Below are 17,971 nucleotides of genomic sequence, written 5' to 3' on the forward strand. Positions count from 1 at the left end.
ATTTCCCTTTTTATGCGGTTAAAGCATAGTGTTTTATCAACTTCTGAAAGTTCAGATAAATATGAAAATGATCAGTCTTATTTGCTTGATATAACTTCTAGATATGCATATATTTGACGATTCGTGCATCACATGCATCTGCTCTCTGAGACTCTCTACCAAAGTCTTCAATCTAAGAGGAAGAGGGCCCTTTCAGAAACATCTTTAATAATTTAAGATAACCCATACCTCTTGGAATGCTATATGTTGTTTGTACCAAACAACTACTGTCATGGACGGCACCATGATCTGCTGTGTATTCCACATGGCAGATTAAACTTAACGTAACATTATATATATGTATATATATATTTGTCTATGATTTCAAAGAGGAACTGTGTTTTTGATTACAATAAATTTCCAGCATTATTTAAATATTTACAGGAAAATAAATTGTTTGTAGAATAATTTCTACAATTTCAGGATTTTTACATTTGTTCGTTGGTAATAGAAATTGAAAGATTTTTAAGCAGTTTAGTTAGATTACTAAAAAATATAAACATTCACATAATATAATATCTATCATGGCATGCAGTGACTTCTTTTCTTACTATTGCATTTTTCCAAAACAAAATGTTTTCTATTCATATTCTTCAAGATTTAAAAAAAATTTAAAATACCCACTTTTCTTATGGGGAAAAAAAAAAGAAAAACTCAAAGTCGTCTCGTTCCTGGATGAGGTAATTGAGACATCTTTTCTACAAACAAAAATGGACTTGACAACAACAAAAACATTTATTCTGGAATTTTTTTTTTAAAGTCACAGCATGCCACCACTGGTGTAGGCAAATAGATATAAGTTTATTTAAATGTGTCCTGAATCTGTCTGATTATAACTAATATCTGCAAAATGGTATATATTTTTTGTATCTTCGGTTAGAATTAATTGGTTATACTCTCACCAAAATATAATAAATTATGTTATTGTTTCAAATGAAAGCATCCACAGTCTAATCAACACTCAGTTCACATCATCATTTAGTTTTGGTAGTCGTAACTGGTAAGGATTGATAAGTTATAGAGAAAACACGATTAAATTAGATAGTAAGGTTAAACGCAACACATGTTATAATCTATGAGTTCAAAAGTGAAGTTAATTTAATTTTTTAATTAATCCTTTAAAATATTAAGACAAATTATTTATTTGCGCCCGTGCATACGCATTATGAATATGAATAAATAGTCTTGTCCTTATAAAAACTCAACTCGTTTCAAGAAACGCATACAAATATAATATTTTATCGGTGATTCAATCCAATTTTGTATTTTTATGCCTTTCTTGAAAGAATTGAGTTTGTATACTTGCAAAACAATTTATTCATATTCAAATTGCGTATGCCACGGACGCAAACAAATAATTCGTCTTAATAAAGAAAATGCGCAGATTATAATGGTTCCGTGATAACTCATCAAAATGACAATTCAACAAACCTATAAAAAGTACTATAAAGTTATGAAACAAAAACTAGATTAAATAGTTACATATGTAACCTAGTTTTTGTTTCATCATTTTTCATTTATAGCACTTTTTATAGGTGTATAGAATTGTCATTTTGATGATTTATCCGGTTACCGATTATAATATTAAGTTAAGTTTAACCTTAATAGGTGTATGTGTAGTACTGATAAGTTTAGAGGCATTCTGAATAGTTGTAGAATTTAAGAAAAATTTAACTAATTAAATAACATTTCGAAACGATAAGAAATAACTATATCTGGTTTAGATAATTTCAATGAACAAAAATCCCAAAAATTGGGCGTAAAATCAAAAAACTTGACTTCAATTTAATTTGTTAAAAATATATATATATTATTTTTTTTTTTTTTTTAAACTTCCGATTTAGTTGTCCGGGTCAAATCTTCCCCAGAGGAAAAACTTAACCCTTCCACTCACTTTTCCACAAATGATCATCTAGTCAATCAACATTATGTAAGTGCATTATATAAGCAAAATAAATACAAAACAATACAAGAACAACAACACGTCAACTCACCAGAGATCAAATGGGAAAAAAAATTCACCGTCTCCAGATATTTTCATATCAGAGGGTTCGGCTCGGTAGTACTTCTAACAGGGCCTATAAATCCTACTGATCCCTCAACATAAATATTTAAAAAATCTTTCGTTATCCTACATGTATTCAAAATGACCGACTTTTGCATCTCATAGGATTAGTATTAGAATTGAAGCCAAAAGAATTATTATTGTTTTTATTATGTACATCGTTGTGCCATCATGCCGTTAATACCTAATAACACCATTTGAGAATGTGTTGAGAGATTTGTACCACCATTTGTTAATCATTTCTGTTAGATGATATAAGTTACTTATACATAGTTTTGCAACAACAAAAATAAATTCTATTTTGTAATCTGTATAACCTATGAATTAATCACAAGTACATTAGAATCTCACTAATCCGACAAACGAACAAACAAAAAGAAAAGTTGATAAGAGATTTTTTTGGCTAAAAGCTTTACTACTATACCATTCTTTACATACTTTAACCATAATTTTTTATTCATATTTTCTAATTATCCATATATTGTAATCCGGCGTCATTGAGATTCTACTGCACTTGTAATGGCAATGTTTAAATTAGTTATTTTCATTTCTTTGGTAAAATGAATTTTATGGAAAAAGGAAATAAATTCAATTCAAACTCTCATCAATGATCAGCGCCAATTTTAATTTTTGAAGGAGTGGATGGAGAATATATGACGCAAATGGGAATGGTAGAAGTCGGGGACGCCCGAGGAAGACATGGCATGATCAGGTGAACCAAATACTTGAGTCGGATCATGTCAAGAGTCACAACAACAGAGGTGGGGTTTGATTTAGCATTGTCATCTTGCTAGACTTAGCAATTTATCACATATGTTGAAAAGCTGAAATGCACACTAGAATTAGCGTCTAAATTAAAATTAGCGCAATAGTCAATTTGATGGTGATCAAATATGATGAGAGTTTGAAACACCCCAATCATGGTATATTAATGAGTCTTGATCATAGACATTCAAATGAATAGACTTGCCCTAACATGAAATCTGGGAATCATTTCGACGAGCTGGAGGCAAACCATATTTTTGGCACCAGGAAGGGTTCGAGAATGCTTAGAATAAACCACGACATCAGTCGTACATTGAACACTGAAGAGTGCATATTGAAATAACCAGACCCTGCGCAGAAAAGAAAAGTTTGCTAAAGCAAGGCTTAGTAAGCGCAGTCCATTGTGAGAATTTTCTGTAAAAACAGATAAAAACCCGAACGGCATATAAATCTGGTTGCGTAGTGACGCTGAAAACGAGTGATGTAGGTTAATAATAACACATTTGTAAAAATGTCTAACTAAGTACTGTAACAAAATATTCAGTTTTGGAAACAAGCCCAAACTTTTGACACCCGAAAGGGGATTTGTAGTTAATTGTTATACACAGCCAGCAATTTGGGCCGTTGTAAAAGAGACTAGTAATTCACAGATTAAATCTTGATATTACAATGCAATAGTAGCCTGTTTACTATCAGATTCATTTATTGATGGTCCCTTTCCCTGATGGGCCAGTCTATCAATTTGTATGTCTGTGATCTTGATATAATTTAACATTAAATAGACAAGTCTTGATTCTCTTAATCTTAATTCCATCATCGGTTGGTTATCAACAATGTCGCTGGTTTGTCGTGTTGTAACCTCTCCCTCACTCTCATAAACAATGCAAAACAGAAAGAAAGGTTACAACTGCAGGACTGTCTATTAACATATTACAGAACAGATGTCGGGTCAAGTGTGACCTAGCGAGTGGTGTTACTCACGGGCATATGTTGCTGGTGTGGGTGCTGCTGGGGCAGGTAGTGCACGTGCTGCGGCTGCGGGGCGTGCGGAGGTGGCGGCGGCAGGCACAGCACCGTCTGGTAGGGCTGTGCCTGGTATTGCGCCTGCGCCTGCTGGCCGGGCGGAGCTAGCGGAGGCGCCTGTTGCTGCTGCACGGCGGGCGACGGTGGAGGGTGGTAACCCTGCCCCGGCTGCTGCTGTTGCTGCTGCTGTTGTTGTTGTTGTTGCTGCTGCTGCTGTTGTTGGGGGGAGGGGGTTGAGGGCGGGGGTGGCGCGCCAAGGTATTGCAGTTGTTGCACAGCGCCCTCGTGGCTGTGGTACATGCGCACCTGCGGCCAGTATGTCGCCTGCATAAACAAAACATATTAAATAAATAAAGTAACATATAAAGTAAATGCTTCTCCCATAACCAAGAGCTATGCAGCACAACTTACGGAGAGTAGAATAATAAGGAGAATAAATTAATAGATAAATAATAGAGAAATAATTCATTATCAACCGGGCCAAATAAAAAACCTTCCGATCCAGGGGAACTGGAATCAAAAACCCTAACAACCGGGCCAAATAAAAATATGAAATGAATTTTATTTTTCAAATGCGTTGGTTAGGTATGTGGGGTTATTTTCGGTAAGGTTAGGATTATTTTTCTTCATGTTCTGTTTTGACATGAAGCGGTTCCTAACATGGCCGCACAACTGTCTAGTTAGATAATGTTACATGATATTGAATGGATGTTTGTTTGTTTGACTCACATAGTGCATGTTGCTCACTAAGTGGGGGTACTGCGGGGGCGGCTGGTGGGGCGAGTGTGCATACGGCACGGCGTACTGCGGCAGGGGGGCGGGGGCCAGCAGGGGCTGCCCTGTGGCGGCCGCCACCTGCATTTGAGCTCCCATGGGCACTGCAACAATGAACAATCGACAGTCAGACAGTCTGGTTCGGTGCTATTGGGACTACGGGCTAAGCAACAATTACATAAACAAGCACAATTTAATAGTTAACACCATGACAATAAGGGAGACAACAATTTCAATACGACCATATGAGCTGTTCCCAAAAGTGAACAAATAAATTAGACTGATGGGTTAAGAGGTGGGGGATGGGAATGATTTTTAATTAAAATAAGATTAAAATTTGTATAAAAATAAAATCCACGCCTTTTTTTGACTCACTCTTCCTGAAGCGCGCATGGTGTTGCTGGTGCGCTTGCGGCGGAGCGTGGTATGGCGGTTGCGGCTGCGGCGGAGCGTGGTGCTGATGGTGCACCATGGTGGTGTAGGCACCGGGGGGCGGAGGCGGGGGGCCTGCCAGCCCTGCAGGGCCCGGCCCCCCCTGGCCCTGCCCGGCGTGCTGGTGATGCTGGTGCGCAGCGGCCGCATGGTGCGGGTGAGGGGCGTGATGTGCACCACCGCCCATGTAGGGCGGGGGCGCCATCTGGCTGACAGGTGTCGCAGGAGTGTGCGGTCTACAAATAAAGATTATATTTAAATACATTATGTCTATAAATAGATAGAAATTCTGAATTCCGGACAAATCAGTTCCAATTTCGAAAACGGAAATAATTTTCTGTTAACTGGTTCACAGCCAGCATTGGACAGTGATGGTTTCATTCAAGCACAAGACCAGCATAAAGGCAATACTTCATAACGGTTACCGGATGAACACTGAGCAATGGTTATGTGGAGTATTGATACTTCCAACATCCTGGAGACCAGAACTGGGGAGAGACGAAGCACAGAACGACACTCCGTGACAAATGGTTAACATTACATTATTATTTAATGAGCTGGCAGCATTAGTTAAACAGTAATTGAGTTGTTTTAAATTTAAAATAAGTTAATCCTTTCTTCTCTCAATGGAGCTTTTAATCAGTTTATATCAGTGGAATCGGTGACATTATTATTTATGGTTACTTACTGATATAATTGTTTAAAAAGTAAGTGAGACGAAATATATTTAATTATAACAGAACCACACTTTTTTGGCAACATTGAAATTTTAGATTATTTGAAACTCCCATAGTTATATTGATGCAAAAATGCTAATTGGAGGGGTTTCTCAAAAAATTCAAACTTTGACAGTGAAAATATTATATTATAGGTGGGTACTTTATCACTGGTCTTTTTTCTTCAAGCACAATCACTTACAAAACTTTAAAAACTGATACTTTAAATCAAAAGCAAACTTGAGTTAATTGAACCAGATTTCATGCAGGACTAACGCGCATGCAAACGAAATTAGTATGTTTGATTAAACAGGCTGGTAGGCTGGTTAGTGAACGAATGTTCCAAAGCGAGATTCCTCACCAGTTGTTAAGGGTTCAATCAACTGGTCGGTCCTAGGTGAGGAGTTATGAAAGTGGACTGAATGCTGTATAAATGAGTTCCTTGAGGCTTATGTGTGATAAGACCATATCGACCCTTTGGTTTGGTCATATAGAGCAAATGAACAAAGAAAAGAGTGTAAGGAGAATATATGATTTATTTATTTACGCCCAATTAGGGCTTTTACATATGATACAATTAAATAAAAATACATTTGACATAATCAGAGAGTAAAAGAGATATAACAATAAAATATGTACCAAATATAGAAATATTAACTTAAAGCAACAAACAGAGTAAACTGTAGGATCCACATTCCTATAACTTTGGATACATTGAAAATTTATAATTTGATGAAAGGTAGAAGTCGGAGACCACCGAGGAAGACATGGCATGATGAAGTAAATCAAATACTTGAGTCGGATCAGAATAACAGCAAGTACGAACAAGTAAAAGCAACAGTTGAAACGTGTGTAAAAATGTTCAAAAATATTTATAATTAGTATCATGGCCGATAAGACAATCTTCAAATTGCCATACATCGTTTTTTTCATACAACTTCAATTCTCGGTACAAAAAGTCTTTTTCCTGTAGCATTGTTGCAAAAGTATTTTATCTATCTAATCTAATCTATAGTTATTCTTACCATTTCTGACCCTAAGGTAGTTAGTTAATGAATAGTTTAAATAATAATGAAGCAAGAAAGGGTTATGTGGCAGTCCATCCCATCTATCTACCTCTCCGGAGAAAGAACTACCTTCGGGTATAACAAGCGAGTCTTAATAAATACATACCTGGAAGGGTTAGGTGTGGTAGGGCTACGTGGCACGAACTTGGCGGCCGGGTTGAACTCCTTGGCGTCAGGGTTCAGGGTGAACTTCTTGACGGCGGCCGTGACCTCCTTGAGCGGCGCATCACCGGCCGGGGGCGTCGGTGGCGGCACGGACGCCGGCGGCGGACTGCACACCTCAGGATGCGGCATCTGTGGACGGAAACAAACAATTACAGTATGAGTTTATTCAGCCAGTCGACGGCATCGGGAGTCACTTGGTTCAGCACAGACATGCCTCCGGGGAACTGATGGAGTGAACATTGTTCAGTTGTTTGAACATGTCCATATTAACACAATCATTTAGGTGGCGTGCTTCGTGCATCCTATATGCACAACGTGACTGTGACTGCACCGGGTTTCAGCTCCATTGGATATCGGGAAGTGGGTTAATTTCCACTTCCAAGATTTGCATTCATTCATCCACAAACACAAAATCAACATTCAAATGGATGTTTATAAAAAAAAAAAAAAAAACACCATTCTGACTGATAAGTATGGAAACTGTAACCTCGTCCATCAAGAGCTGCGAGTCAACCTGCTCTGCATGCTTGAAGTCTTACCTTGTCCGAGTCCTTAATCTCCTGGGGCGAGCGCGCGTCCCCGTTCTGGCCATCGTGCTGCTCCATCTGCTGGTGCTGGTGGCCCGGATGCATCTGCTGCTGCAACGGGGGCTTGGCCGTCACCTTGTCCATCGGGGGCTGAGGGTCAACCTGCTGGTTGGCGCTCACCGACTCGGGCAGCTTGAAGTCATGACCAAACTTTCTCAGGTCCTGCGGAGCAAACAATCAAAGTGGTTATTCACGACAGTATGGATATAATGTTGTTTGTACAGAAGACGAAGGTGGGAAAGTGCCTGGCTATTCAGATCTGGCCAGAAAGCAAGGCCTACGCCGTTTCTAGCAGAGTTTTGATTCTGAGTGCTGATGTGTCGCCAAGGCGATACTGAAATGGTGTACATACCTGGACTTCGTCCTGCCGCCGCGCTTCCCTGTGGCGGGGGTGAGGCTGGGGTGGCAGAGGGTGGGGCAGCGCCATGGGCACGGGCCCCTCCGAACTCATCACCATCTGATGACCCATCACCTGCAAAATAAACACATCATCAGAAATGTGTTCACAGAAGAAAATACCGCTTCAGCTGTCACGAGGCACATTGATAGATAAAATTTGGATAGTATAGGATAATATAGGAGGTAAGAAAACTACTTAACGGACAAATAGAAGAACTCGTTGACGATGTTCGTTCTATCCAAAATTGTCAGTGAAAAGACTTAATTATTTGTAAAAAAGACTTAAATTAGTAGTATTAATTCATCCCAATATTATTGAAGAGTCTAAAATAAATACAACATAAATAAAACTACTTTTTAGACCATATATTTTATGTAACAGTTTTTAATTTCAAATAAGGAATTATACAATTTGCCCAAAGAAACATCACTATCAGGCGTATAAATACGTCAAACATAAACAGTATCGGGTACGGGTAGGACTTATGAATACGTCCTTGAAATATATGTTGTGCCCTGGAATGAGCGGGACATATATTTCCGAGCATATCACACGGAAATTGAGTTTTGAATTTTTAAATATTTTAATTTTTTAATTCAATGATTCTATTTTATTTGTGTGCTTTTGTTAATTGTTCTGTAATTATTACCTTTTTATATTTTTTGGAATCTTTATAATTGTTTGTATAATTTCTAATTTTTTAATTCGATGTTTCCATTTTTATAACGCATAAATAAAAAAAATAAGAATATGAAATTACGTCCTCCGGGCGTTACGTACTGACACGTTCTAGTGAAAGAGTTCGCGCCCATTATATACTGCATAATTCAAAACTTAATTCCTAGGTTAACAGTTTAATGAACCATTAAAATGGCCACCATCTTGAAATGAAACATACAAATAAATTTACAGACGAAATGGAAAATGGTTGAGTTAAAACAGGACTTTGCTACACTCAGTCAAAAAGATAAGGATGTGGCTACAAACCCAAGTCTCCTGTGTCACACCATAGCTCTAGGGCAGCACAAACAAGAACACAAGATTATAGAAAATAGCGTGTGCCTAGTAACAATATACATCTTTTAACTGTGGAGTGAGTGGGTTATACTAATATAAAAAAATACAAAATTACTGATATTGTCACACAATACAAAAATATTTCCGACTACAACAATATCGGTTACTTGATAATTTTTAATCTAAGCATAACACTCAAATATAGCGCCATTTCGTGATTCAAATGAGTGATTTCTGACCTGCTACAATAAAGTTACTTTGCCAGTAAGCAAGCAAAGTGAGTGATATCTGACAGGGCCTAACGATGGTATGTACTGGGATGGCAGAATAATAGTCGAAAGACTAATTAACACTATATATTATACGGGACAGGTGATAATGAAGAGAGACAGGACGACCATGCAAACTCTAGTGACTTTCTCCCTTACTGGATGGCATGTTTATCTCACTAAGTGAGCAAGTGAGAGGAGTGATATATCATGGAGGCTTAACTATGTTACTGGGATGGCAGCATAGTAGTCAAGAGAATGTAACTAACCACTCAAGCATTATCATATTCAACCTATGTTTATGGAATATTAAGTTTTATAAAAATGCGGGAATTCTGTATATTAAGTAACCAAAATTGCCCTACCTTGCACTTATTTGGAGCAATATTGAATATGTATTACTATACTAGAACTCTGTTAATTCAAACCCTGATAATTTGAAAACACGCATAATTTGAAATTTTCGAAAAAAAAATATCCACAGAAAAAAAATTTTCATACAAAATGGTTTTTAATTCGAAATTTGTTAATTCGTAATTCAAAATTTATTTTTGTCCGCCAACATAAATTTGTTCGTGTAATTCGAAAAAATTCGTTTTTTCCAAAAATAAATCATAAAATTTCGTAAATCTGAATCTAAAAGAGGAACGCCGAAAAATGTGTTTTTACGTGGTTATACATCGTCTAATTAGTATTATTATTTTGTAAATCTGAATCAATTTACACTGGAATGCCGTATTTTGTCGAATTTATTTCGAATGTCCGAGGTTGAAGGGCCGAGAAAATTCGTTTTACGCGGAAATATGTTGTAGTTTTACGAATTTACACTAAATATCTCAATTTAAAGGGTCAGCCGCAACGGAAATATACCGTATTTTTACGAATTTAATTCGAATATCTGAACTTAGAGGGCCGGCTGCGATGGAAATCGGCCGCGAAATTTCTTTTTACGCGGAGATACATTGTATTTTTACAAATTTACTTCAAATATTTGAATTTAAAGGGTTGGCCGCGAAATTTCGATATTCGAAATATACTGTATTTTTACGAATTTTTGATGTCCCGTGGATTTCAAATTAACGAGGTTCTACTGTATTCCTGTATGTTGTCTATGGTCTACTGGAAAAGTCTAATCACCATAGACCAGTGGTTCCTAACCTGGGTTCGATCGAACCCCAGGGGTTCGGTGAGTCAGTCTGACGGGTTCGGCGGAGGTCAAGACACACCCCCGACTCTTGATGATTCGATATGATTCGTGATGACACGCCCCACTTGTCCAACTTTGGCTGCAGGTGATCACGCAACTTTGCTTGGCCTATCTGTGCTGTAGGGAATTTGGTGCGCCCAGTAGTTGAATTGTAACTGTCGTGATAGTACGTTGTGTGATACCAGGGTGGCCACAAAAAAAGGATTTCAAAATTCCCTGATAATTCCAGGTTTTCCAGGGCAGTTTCTATATTTTTCCCTGATATGTTTTATTTGGTATAAGGACATATCGTTCAAAATTTTATTTTTGAAACACGATTTACAGATACATAAATAAAGGGAATTCCGTCATCTAAAGCATTTATTATTTCCTTGTACCACAATGATCTATTCAAAACAAAATACACTTATTACAAATTTATGATATTTCGCCTGAAGACAATTTGTGTACAAATGAAAAGACCAAACAAAAGTAAGTACAGTAGAACCCCGATAATCCCAAAAACGCGTAATTCTAAATTTTGGCCAAAAAAATTTCCGCAGAAAAATTTTTTCATACAAAAATTTTTTTAATTCGAAATTCGTTAATTCGTAATTCAAAATTTATTTTTGTCCGCGCGCGAATATTTGTTGGTGAAATTCGAAAAAATTTGATTTTTGCGAAAATAAATCATAATATTTCGTAAATCTGAATCTAAAAGTCAGCCGTGGCGGTATCGTCTAATTAGTATTATTATTTTGTAAATCTGAATCGATTTACACTGGAATGTTGTATTTTTTCAAATTTATTTCGAATATCCGAGTTTGAAGGGCCGAGAAAATACGTTTTACGCGGATATGTGTCGTAGTTTTACGAGTTTACACCAAATATCTGTATTTAAAGGGTCGGCCGCGACGAAACTCGGCCGCGAAATTTCGATTTACGCGTAAATGTATCGTATATTTACGAATTTATTTCGAATATCGTCGCCGTAGATGTCAAGAGAGTCAAGCCACAAATTTGGCGAAAATGAGTTAAGTATGCAGAAGTGTTTGAAAACCTTCAAAGTTGCCGTGGTCAAAAGATTTAAGCCATAAAACACTCCGTTATTGAGTATTTTGAAATTTGCCAATAGATCTAACACACATCGATGAAAACAATCAAAGCAGTCAAAAACTACAAGCCGCATAGACTTTTGACTTTCGAATAATTTTACACAAGTTAAAGCAGTCTATGACGACAAGCCACATAGATCTTTTGACTTCCCAATAATTTAATTTTATGCGTGGCTTGACGCCATTGGCAACACAAACTTCTCTCGAAAGCGTGCGCACCTCTACTCACATTCGACAATGATTTATAGTGTTGTCTTCCTCTAACTCAGCAAAATGCCTATCGTGTCGGTTTGTTCACGCTTGCACATACGTCTGCGCCCACGACAGTATCGCGAATCGCGAACTGTCAGTTCAGTGTTCAGTGCGTCGGTCAGTGTTATTTTAATACAACATCAGTTCGGTTCGTTCAGCGATTCTGTGCTTTATTTCGTTTTGTGCCTACAAACGTTTGTACTTTCAACTTTATTTAGTGAAACAGTGATAAGAAATGAATCATTCACGCGGAAAACAAATGGTTGCAGCAGCCAGAGCTGCTTTAAATCCACCGGTTCGACATAACATATTGGAATCTTCACGTGGCAAACAAATGATTGCATCAACTAAAGCTGCTAATCCACAGAACCTAATGAGTTCTTCACGTGCTAAACAAATGGATGCAGCAGTTTTAAATCCACAGGATCAACATAACCTCAAAGGTAAGAATCTAGTTAAAAATGTTGATTCCGATTGTTTGAAAACAATGCGACAATCTGACAGTTTTACTTGTTTTGTAGATTCTGAGGGGAATGCTGTACAAGCTGGACGTGCAGAACACGACCTGAACATGCAAAATCTGGACGTCTCTCGAAGCATGTATGTGGGAGGTTAGTATTTTTATTTGTTATCAATACAATATGCATACTAGTTATTATGTTGGCTGTGTAAAACCTGTGACTATCAGAGAAGCATTTGCTTGTAAAATTCAATGTTTATCTCGGTGTTTCAAAGAAGTAAACTACTTTGTTTTGTTTTACAGGCTCTCCTCTAAATGGTGTGCAAGCTGGATGTGCAGAACACAGCCAGAACGGTGGCATGCAAGTTCCGGATGAAATTGCTGTCCCAGCATTATACGCAGAGCTCCGAAGCTTCGCTTCAAGCACGCATGCGGGAGGTCAGTATTTTTATTTGTTATTAATACTAATGCATACTAGTTATTATGTTGGCTGTGTAAAACCTGTGACTATCAGAGAAGCATTTGCTTGTAAAATTCAATGTTTATCTCGGTGTTTCAAAGAAGTAAACTACTTTGTTTTGTTTTACAGGCTCTCCTCTAAATGGTGTGCAAGCTGGATGTGCAGAACACAGCCAGAACGGTGGCATGCAAGTTCCGGATGAGATTGCTGTCCCAGCATTATACGCAGAGCTCCGAAGCTTCGCTTCAAGCACGCATGCGGGAGGTCAGTATTTTTATTTGTTATTAATACTAATGCATACTAGTTATTATGTTGGCTGTGTAAAACCTGTGACTATCAGAGAAGCATTTGCTTGTAAAATTCAATGTTTATCTCGGTGTTTCAAAGAAGTAAACTACTTTGTTTTGTTTTACAGGCTCTCCTCTAAATGGTGTGCAAGCTGGATGTGCAGAACACAGCCAGAACGGTGGCATGCAAGTTCCGGATGAGATTGCTGTCCCAGCATTATACGCAGAGCTCCGAAGCTTCGCTTCAAGCACGCATGCGGGAGGTCAGTATTTTTATTTGTTATTAATACTAATGCATACTAGTTATTATGTTGGCTGTGTAAAACCTGTGACTATCAGAGAAGCATTTGCTTGTAAAATTCAATGTTTATCTCGGTGTTTCAAAGAAGTAAACTACTTTGTTTTGTTTTACAGGCTCTCCTCTAAATGGTGTGCAAGCTGGATGTGCAGAACACAGCCAGAACGGTGGCATGCAAGTTCCGGATGAGATTGCTGTCCCAGCATTATACGCAGAGCTCCGAAGCTTCGCTCCAAGCACGCATGTGGGAGGTCAGTATTTTTATTTGTTAACAATACTACTGCATACTAGTTGTTATGTTGGCTTGTAAAACCTGTGATTATCAGCGAATCATTTGCTTGTAAAATTCAATAATTATTTCAGTGTTTCAAAGAAATAAACCACTTTGTTCGGTTTTACAGACTTGAACGTGAACCTTTCCGAAAATGAAGACAATAACAGGCAAGAACATTCAAATCAACACCACGTTAATGCCTCAGGAACATCCATTTCTGAAATATTGGAAAGCAACCAACAGACAGATGATTTAAGTAGGAAACGCAAGAGAACCCCAAACCAATGGAAACGGAATTCCCAAAAGATATTGAGAATGGCAGGTAAAGAATACCAAAGCAGATCCGGAAAGACAGTTCAAGCAAGGACAATTAGAGATGTTAGCTGTAAATGCCATTATAATTGCGCATCCAAAATAGGAAAATCTCAACAGGAGCAAATGTTGGCTGACTATCTGAGTCTGGATTCCGACAGAGCGAGATGGGCCTTCATTGGTGGCAATGTAAATTGTATTCCAGTAAAACGACGATACCGTAGTGGAGACACCATCAAACGACAACATACATTCGAATATACGGTAATGTTAAATGGAGAGAGAGTCCAAGTGTGCAAAAAATTTTTTTTGGCCACCTTTGTCATCTCGGGAACAAAAGTTGAAAGTGCAATGAAAAAGTTGACTCCTTCAGGTGTCACTGAAATAGATCAGAGAGGTCGCAAGGAACCGCCAAACAAAAAATCCGAGGAAGTTAGGAATATAATCAGGGACCACATCAAGTCATTGCCCGTAGTTGCCTCGCATTACTGTCGGAGCAGCAGTAAAAGAAAATACTTGCCATCTGGTTTGAGCGAGACAAGAATTTACTTAGACTATGTTGAGTATTGTAAAGAACGTAACGTGGTACCAGAAAAGCTCGGCTTCTACAAACAAATATTTGTGACAGAATTCAATTATGGATTTCACACACCAAAAAAGGATCAGTGTGATTTTTGTACGCAGTACAAAAATAAGTCTGACGAAGAGAAGTCAAGAGACGAAGATCAATTTAATCTTCATTTAACAAGAAAAACAGAAGCAAGGGAACACAAACAAATTGACAAAGCCCAAGCTATGAATGATCCTAGCATCAGTTGCTTCACTATGGATCTGGAAAAAATATTATTGACTCCGAGCTTACAAGTGGGACAGTTATATTATACAAAAAAATTAAAAACGTATAACTTCACGGTGTATGAGCTGGCTTCCAGACAAGCAACGAATTACATGTGGCACGAAGGTGTGGGCACAAAGGGTGCTTCGGAGATCGCTACGTGTCTGTGGAACCTCTTGGTGTCATTAGGCCCCAAAAAAGTAGTGACGCTGTACTCGGACACGGCTTCTGGTCAAAATCGGAACTCAGTAGTATCCGCTATGTTCCTACGTGCAGTGGAACAGCTGCCGATTGACGTCATCAATCAAAAATTTATGGAATCAGGGCACTCAGAGATGGAGTGCGATTCTGTGCACTCCACAATAGAGGCCCGAGGAAGAAAAATAGACGTGTTCACACCAGATGGATGGTACGTTGTTGCCCGTACTGCAAAAACTTCTAAACCATACCACAAGGTTGTGGAAATGGATTATGCTGACTTCCTTAACTATAAAAAATACAGCAATAAAGTTATGACAAACAAAAATATATCAGAAAATGGAGACAAATTAAAGTGGCTCAAAGTAAAGTGGTTTCAATACCGAAAAGGTGAACCCACTACTGTTTTTTATAAGTATCAATTGAGCCGAAATGACTTTGATACCCTTAACATTCAGCGAAGACGGCTTCGAACGTTATCCTGTGCAAGCGTAGAAGTAGAAAGACTGTATTTTTCAAAGCCAAAAATAGGCCAAGACAAATTAAAGGACCTACTCAAATTGTGTGATAAAGGCAGCATTCCGTCCACCTATCATGATTTTTATAAAAATTTGCAGCCTGAGGACGGTCCATCTCGGGAGAATGATGGCTCGGAGAGTGACGGAGAAGATGGAATTTAAAAATTATTATAACATTTTTGTAATAAATATTTTCTTCAGAATCTAACTTTGTATTAATTTTTTTTATGTACCTCAGCCAACTTTATTTCAACAGGTATAAACATAGTAACCATACGATAGATTGCTTGACTATGGACCAAATTTTAAGGGATGATACAGTAGTACATTCACAGACTTAAAATGCAAAAAATGGAATGCTGATACCAATCTTAATGTGTATGGCAATGAGGCATAGAACTGGCAGAGGAAGTATACTATGAGCGTAGAATGATAGATTAGCCTGATTTATTTTGGGTTTTATGCCGTATTGCGCTACCTTCTTCTAATAATGGACACTAACGCTGTTCGACACATTGAAGAAGGTCGTAGCACAACACGGCATAATACCCCAAAAATCAATCGCTAATACTTTTGGTCGTGAAAATCTCAAATCTTGTCTGAATGAATTTTGGACAAATAAGATCTCTGAGGTGTATGTGTGGTAAAACCATGTTTTTATTGTGTGAAAAATGTGGTAATTTGCAAATAATGTAAGCGTGATGAGAAAAATTAAGAAAAGGATGGTTTGAGCGTGTGATCGGAATAACGAAGCATGTAGAGTGGATGAACAATGACATGTAGGAGGACTCCTGAGAAAAACTTGGCGCGATTAAGTGAACCAGATACTATTGTCGGGCCGTGCCATGAGTCAGAATAACTGAAGGGTTATGTATGAATGTGAATGAAGCAAGCAGTGCCAAGCTCTGTTTGGCGGTCCATCCTCTCTGCTCAACCCTTAGAGAAACAGCGCGGTGGTTAGATAGTTAATAGACTTTCCTTTAGAGTTTAGAGTATAGTCCAAAAAAAGTTAGTAATTTGTCCGCAAATTCTCAGTAGTCAACAGGCGTAAGAGGCTTAACTCTTTTGACTACCACACAAATGTACCATCTGTTTATTTCAATATTCAGTGGTCAAGAGATATAACCCAAATAACTTTTATAATACTGTTTTTTACATTTATTCAATCTAACTAATAAAAAGATAACATCACAAAATATCTATGTCTAAAATTACACTCTTCTATCTTTAAAAACAAAAAAGTTATGACAAAAAAATGTGATTTTTTTGTAGCCAAAAATCTTTGAGGGCCGTTTTCTCAGCTTTCTGGTTTTGTGGCTTGACTCTCTTGGCATCTACGGCGACGATATTTGAATTTAAATGGCCCGCTGCGACGGAAATCGGCCGCGAAATCTCGATTTACGCGTAAATATATCGTATTTTTACGAATTTATTTCGAATATCTGAATTTTAAAGGGCCCGCCGCGACGGAAATCGGACGCGAAATTTCAATTTACGCGGAAATATATCGTATTTTTACTAACTTTACTTCGAATATCCGAGTTAAAAAATACGGCGCTACGGAAATCGGCCGAAAAATTTCGATTCACGCCGAAATATGACATATTTTTACGAATTTACTTCAAATATCTGAACTTAAAAGGCTGATCGCGACGAAAAACTGCCGATAAAATTCGATTTACGCAGAAATATTTCATATTTTTGCGAATTTACATAAAATATCTTAATTTAAAGGGTCGGCCGCGACGGAAATAGGCCGCGCATTCTCGATTTACACGGAAATATATCGTATTTTTGCGAATTTTTTTCGAATCGAAATTTTAATAGCCGGCCGCGACGGAATACGGCCGCGAATTCTCGTTTAACGCGGAAACATATCGTATTTTTACGAATTTAAATTCAGATATTTGAAATAATGGGCCGGCTGCGACGGAAAATTACCGCGAAATCTCGATTTACGCGGAAATATATCGTATTTTTACGAATATCTCAATTTAAAGGGTAGGCCGCGACCGAAATCGGCAGCGAAATCTCGATTTACGCGTAAAAATATAGCATTTTTACGAATTTATTGCGAATATCTGAATTTAAAGGGCCCGCCGCTACAGAAAGATATTAAAAGATCTATTAAAGAAATAATTGGTATTAATACGAATTTACAGCTAAAATACCACCCGGATTTGAAGAAGATTTGTAAAAATGTTGATAATGATGATCTTTAAATTTTATTACGACCGTACTGGGTGTCCGACCCTTTTGACACTTTGTTGTAACTTTGCTAGCTTTTTCTTTACAGATTTCGCACCTACATAGTATAGGGTAAAAACCAAGGCGGGTGGTTTACGACATGATTGTGTTGCAAGGGCTATTTACGAAAATAATAATAAAAAAATACCTACTTATCTAGTTTGTCTTTGTCGGCATATCTTTTGTTACACACGCCACAAGTAAAAGTAA

The 17,971-nt window shown here is 37.7% G+C and overlaps 2 protein-coding genes across 5 annotated transcripts in view; one reads left to right on the forward strand and one right to left on the reverse strand.

Annotated features, from left to right (window-relative positions):
* LOC149413233 (uncharacterized) overlaps positions 1-17,971 on the reverse strand; it is a 48,082-nt gene that overhangs the window by 12,657 nt on the left and 17,454 nt on the right. Inside the window, exons 9-15 of the mRNA XM_089645444.1 lie at positions 9,021-9,047; positions 7,986-8,105; positions 7,586-7,795; positions 6,988-7,175; positions 5,042-5,334; positions 4,622-4,770; positions 3,851-4,216 (exon numbers count right to left, since the gene is read on the reverse strand). Of these exons, the coding sequence (XP_089501570.1) occupies positions 3,851-4,216; positions 4,622-4,770; positions 5,042-5,334; positions 6,988-7,175; positions 7,586-7,795; positions 7,986-8,105; positions 9,021-9,047 (1,353 nt within the window). The remainder of the gene's footprint in view (positions 1-3,850; positions 4,217-4,621; positions 4,771-5,041; positions 5,335-6,987; positions 7,176-7,585; positions 7,796-7,985; positions 8,106-9,020; positions 9,048-17,971) is intronic.
* LOC149413234 (uncharacterized) lies at positions 11,482-15,722 on the forward strand. 4 transcript variants are annotated; one of them, XM_089645220.1, is made up of 4 exons: positions 11,482-12,770; positions 12,922-13,342; positions 13,494-13,628; positions 13,779-15,722. In XM_089645220.1, exons 2-4 carry the CDS (start codon positions 13,264-13,266, stop codon positions 15,674-15,676), a joined length of 2,112 nt encoding a protein of 703 aa, XP_089501346.1. In that variant the 5' UTR covers positions 11,482-12,770; positions 12,922-13,263; the 3' UTR covers positions 15,677-15,722. The 4 variants fall into 4 exon arrangements, with proteins under 4 accessions (XP_089501346.1, XP_089501347.1, XP_089501348.1 ...); XM_089645221.1 differs by having other exon boundaries at positions 11,482-12,483; positions 12,636-13,342; XM_089645222.1 differs by having other exon boundaries at positions 11,482-12,315; positions 12,394-13,342.

The sequence above is a fragment of the Hesperophylax consimilis genome, chromosome 22, assembly GCF_061612785.1.
Source record: "Hesperophylax consimilis isolate HC1 chromosome 22, BYU_Hcon_1.0, whole genome shotgun sequence".
Lineage (NCBI taxonomy): Eukaryota > Metazoa > Arthropoda > Insecta > Trichoptera > Limnephilidae > Hesperophylax > Hesperophylax consimilis.

Coding starts and splice junctions, on each gene's coding strand:
- LOC149413234 (XM_089645220.1), top strand. CDS start 13,264: ATGCAAGTTCCGGATGAGATTGCTGTCCCAGCATTATACGCAGAGCTC. Junction 13,343..13,493: donor TTCAAGCACGCATGCGGGAG/GTCAGTATTTTT, acceptor TTTGTTTTACAG/GCTCTCCTCTAAATGGTGTG. Junction 13,629..13,778: donor TCCAAGCACGCATGTGGGAG/GTCAGTATTTTT, acceptor TCGGTTTTACAG/ACTTGAACGTGAACCTTTCC.